General features: G+C 39.9%; 1 protein-coding gene across 1 annotated transcript; it reads left to right on the forward strand.

The window, feature by feature from the left end:
• Positions 1 to 259: 259 nt before the first annotated feature.
• Positions 260 to 1,719, forward strand: LOC138615072 (sialic acid synthase-like). The gene is made up of 3 exons (XM_069688701.1): positions 260 to 461; positions 669 to 884; positions 1,219 to 1,719. The coding sequence occupies exons 1-3, from the start codon at positions 330 to 332 to the stop codon at positions 1,330 to 1,332; spliced, it is 462 nt and encodes a 153-aa protein (XP_069544802.1). The 5' UTR covers positions 260 to 329; the 3' UTR covers positions 1,333 to 1,719.
• Positions 1,720 to 1,725: the final 6 nt, after the last annotated feature.

Consider the following 1,725-nt stretch of genomic DNA (forward strand, 5'->3'; position numbering starts at 1 on the left):
TTTTTTTTTTTATCCAGCTTCTAACATCTCAATTAAAACATGGTGTTAGTGTTCAAATTAGAATCAGATTAAAGTCAAGATTTGGGGTAAAAGGCCAAGAAATCCATCGTCCATGAGTGTCCTCACAAAGATAGAAAGATATGTGCTTGTGTGTGTACCTGAAATTTGCATCACGTGTAAATTTAGAGGCTGTGGGGGCGGGACTCCCGGACTAGATAAAAAGGGAAATGCATCGTATGACAATTCCTCGTCACTTGGTTACCTGAAGGAAGCTCACCTAATTTGACATCGCTCATCTTCCAAGTCACTTCACCTCCAACATCACCAGCATGCCTCTGCAATTTGAACTGTGTCCCGGTAGAATGATCGGGGATTCCCATCCGTGCTTCATCATTGCTGAAATTGGACAGAACCACCAGGGAGACATTGAGATTGCTAAGAAAATGATCAAGATGGCAAAGGTAAGTTAAAAAGGTGAAACTGTATCTATAAGGAAGGCAATAAAAATAAATAAAAAGAAGATGCTTTAAACTGTGAAAATAACTCTTCTCTTCTCTTCTCTTCTCTTCTCTTCTCTTCTCTTCTCTTCTCTTCTCTTCTCTTCTCTTCTCTTCTCTTCTCTTCTCTTCTCTTCTCTTCTCTTCTCTTCTCTTCGTCTGTCATCTCAGGACTGCGGTGCCGATTGTGCCAAATTCCAGAAAAGTGAGTTAGAGTGCAAATTCAGCAAGCGAGCCTTGGAACGGCCCTACAATTCAAAGCACTCGTGGGGGGCAACTTACGGCGATCACAAGCGTCACTTGGAGTTCAGCCATGATCAGTACAAGATACTGAAAAAGTATGCAGCAGAGGTTGGCATCTTCCTCACTGCCTCGGGCATGGATGAGGTAAAGGAAACACAAATGTTGCTGTGCAGCCCAAGCAAGAGCCCCATTTAACTACACTTTAAAGTAGAAGAATATGAAACACTTCACTGGCTGTTCTTGATATTACTATATTCCTTATAATAAAAAAAATAAAACAATGAAAAAAACCACAAGTGGCAAGAACAAACAAAAATTATTCTTACTGAACCTGCAGATGTTTCAGTTTATTTGAGGTAATAGTTGAATTACCACAACACATGTAACAGTACCATACATGTCACAGATATTGTTTTATGTGGAACGCTGAAATACTTTACAAAGGACGTACGGTACTAAATACTTTTGAGTTCCACAGATGGCTGTGGACTTCCTTCATGAGCTGGACGTGCCTTTCTTCAAAGTTGCCTCCTGCGATGCCAACAACTTCCCATATTTGGAGAAAACAGCCAAAAAAGGTATGAGGCTATGAAGCATGTAACATAAAAAAAAAAAAAAAAATCTCTTCCTGAACTGACTTCACAGGTTATGGAAGAGAAAAACATTTGAGGGTTTTCTTTGTTGTCCTGGAGAATACTGGATTTGTCATCCTTTTGAAGTCTATAGTGAAAAGTAAATCCATCCGATGTGTCCTTTTGTCTGCTCCTGTTTGAAAAGTAGATTTTATATCCGTAAAGTGAATTGTATTCCTGACCACAATTGACTGGAAAACGAATGGGTGTGGTCACAAGTGCAACACATTCAAATGTTGAAGACTTATCTCTTCATCTCGGATTGGGACGACATTTGACAGTTAAAAAGTGGGCAGGACTGAATGGCTGCCAAATAAAAAGTAATGACCATGCCTCCGATTCAGGTTCTGAGT

The sequence above is a fragment of the Brachyistius frenatus genome, unplaced genomic scaffold (assembly GCF_029030835.1).
Source record: "Brachyistius frenatus isolate BFR_SWC_R1_liver_20210118 unplaced genomic scaffold, ASM2903083v1 Contig_681, whole genome shotgun sequence".
Taxonomy (NCBI): Eukaryota; Metazoa; Chordata; class Actinopteri; family Embiotocidae; genus Brachyistius; species Brachyistius frenatus.

What these genes read in the sequence shown, in the direction of transcription:
- LOC138615072 (XM_069688701.1), top strand. Translation starts at nt 330, where the DNA reads ATGCCTCTGCAATTTGAACTGTGTCCCGGTAGAATGATCGGGGATTCC. An exon ending in AAATGATCAAGATGGCAAAG is followed by an intron (nt 462 to 668) that starts GTAAGTTAAAAA and finishes CTGTCATCTCAG; the next exon opens with GACTGCGGTGCCGATTGTGC. An exon ending in CTGCCTCGGGCATGGATGAG is followed by an intron (nt 885 to 1,218) that starts GTAAAGGAAACA and finishes TGAGTTCCACAG; the next exon opens with ATGGCTGTGGACTTCCTTCA.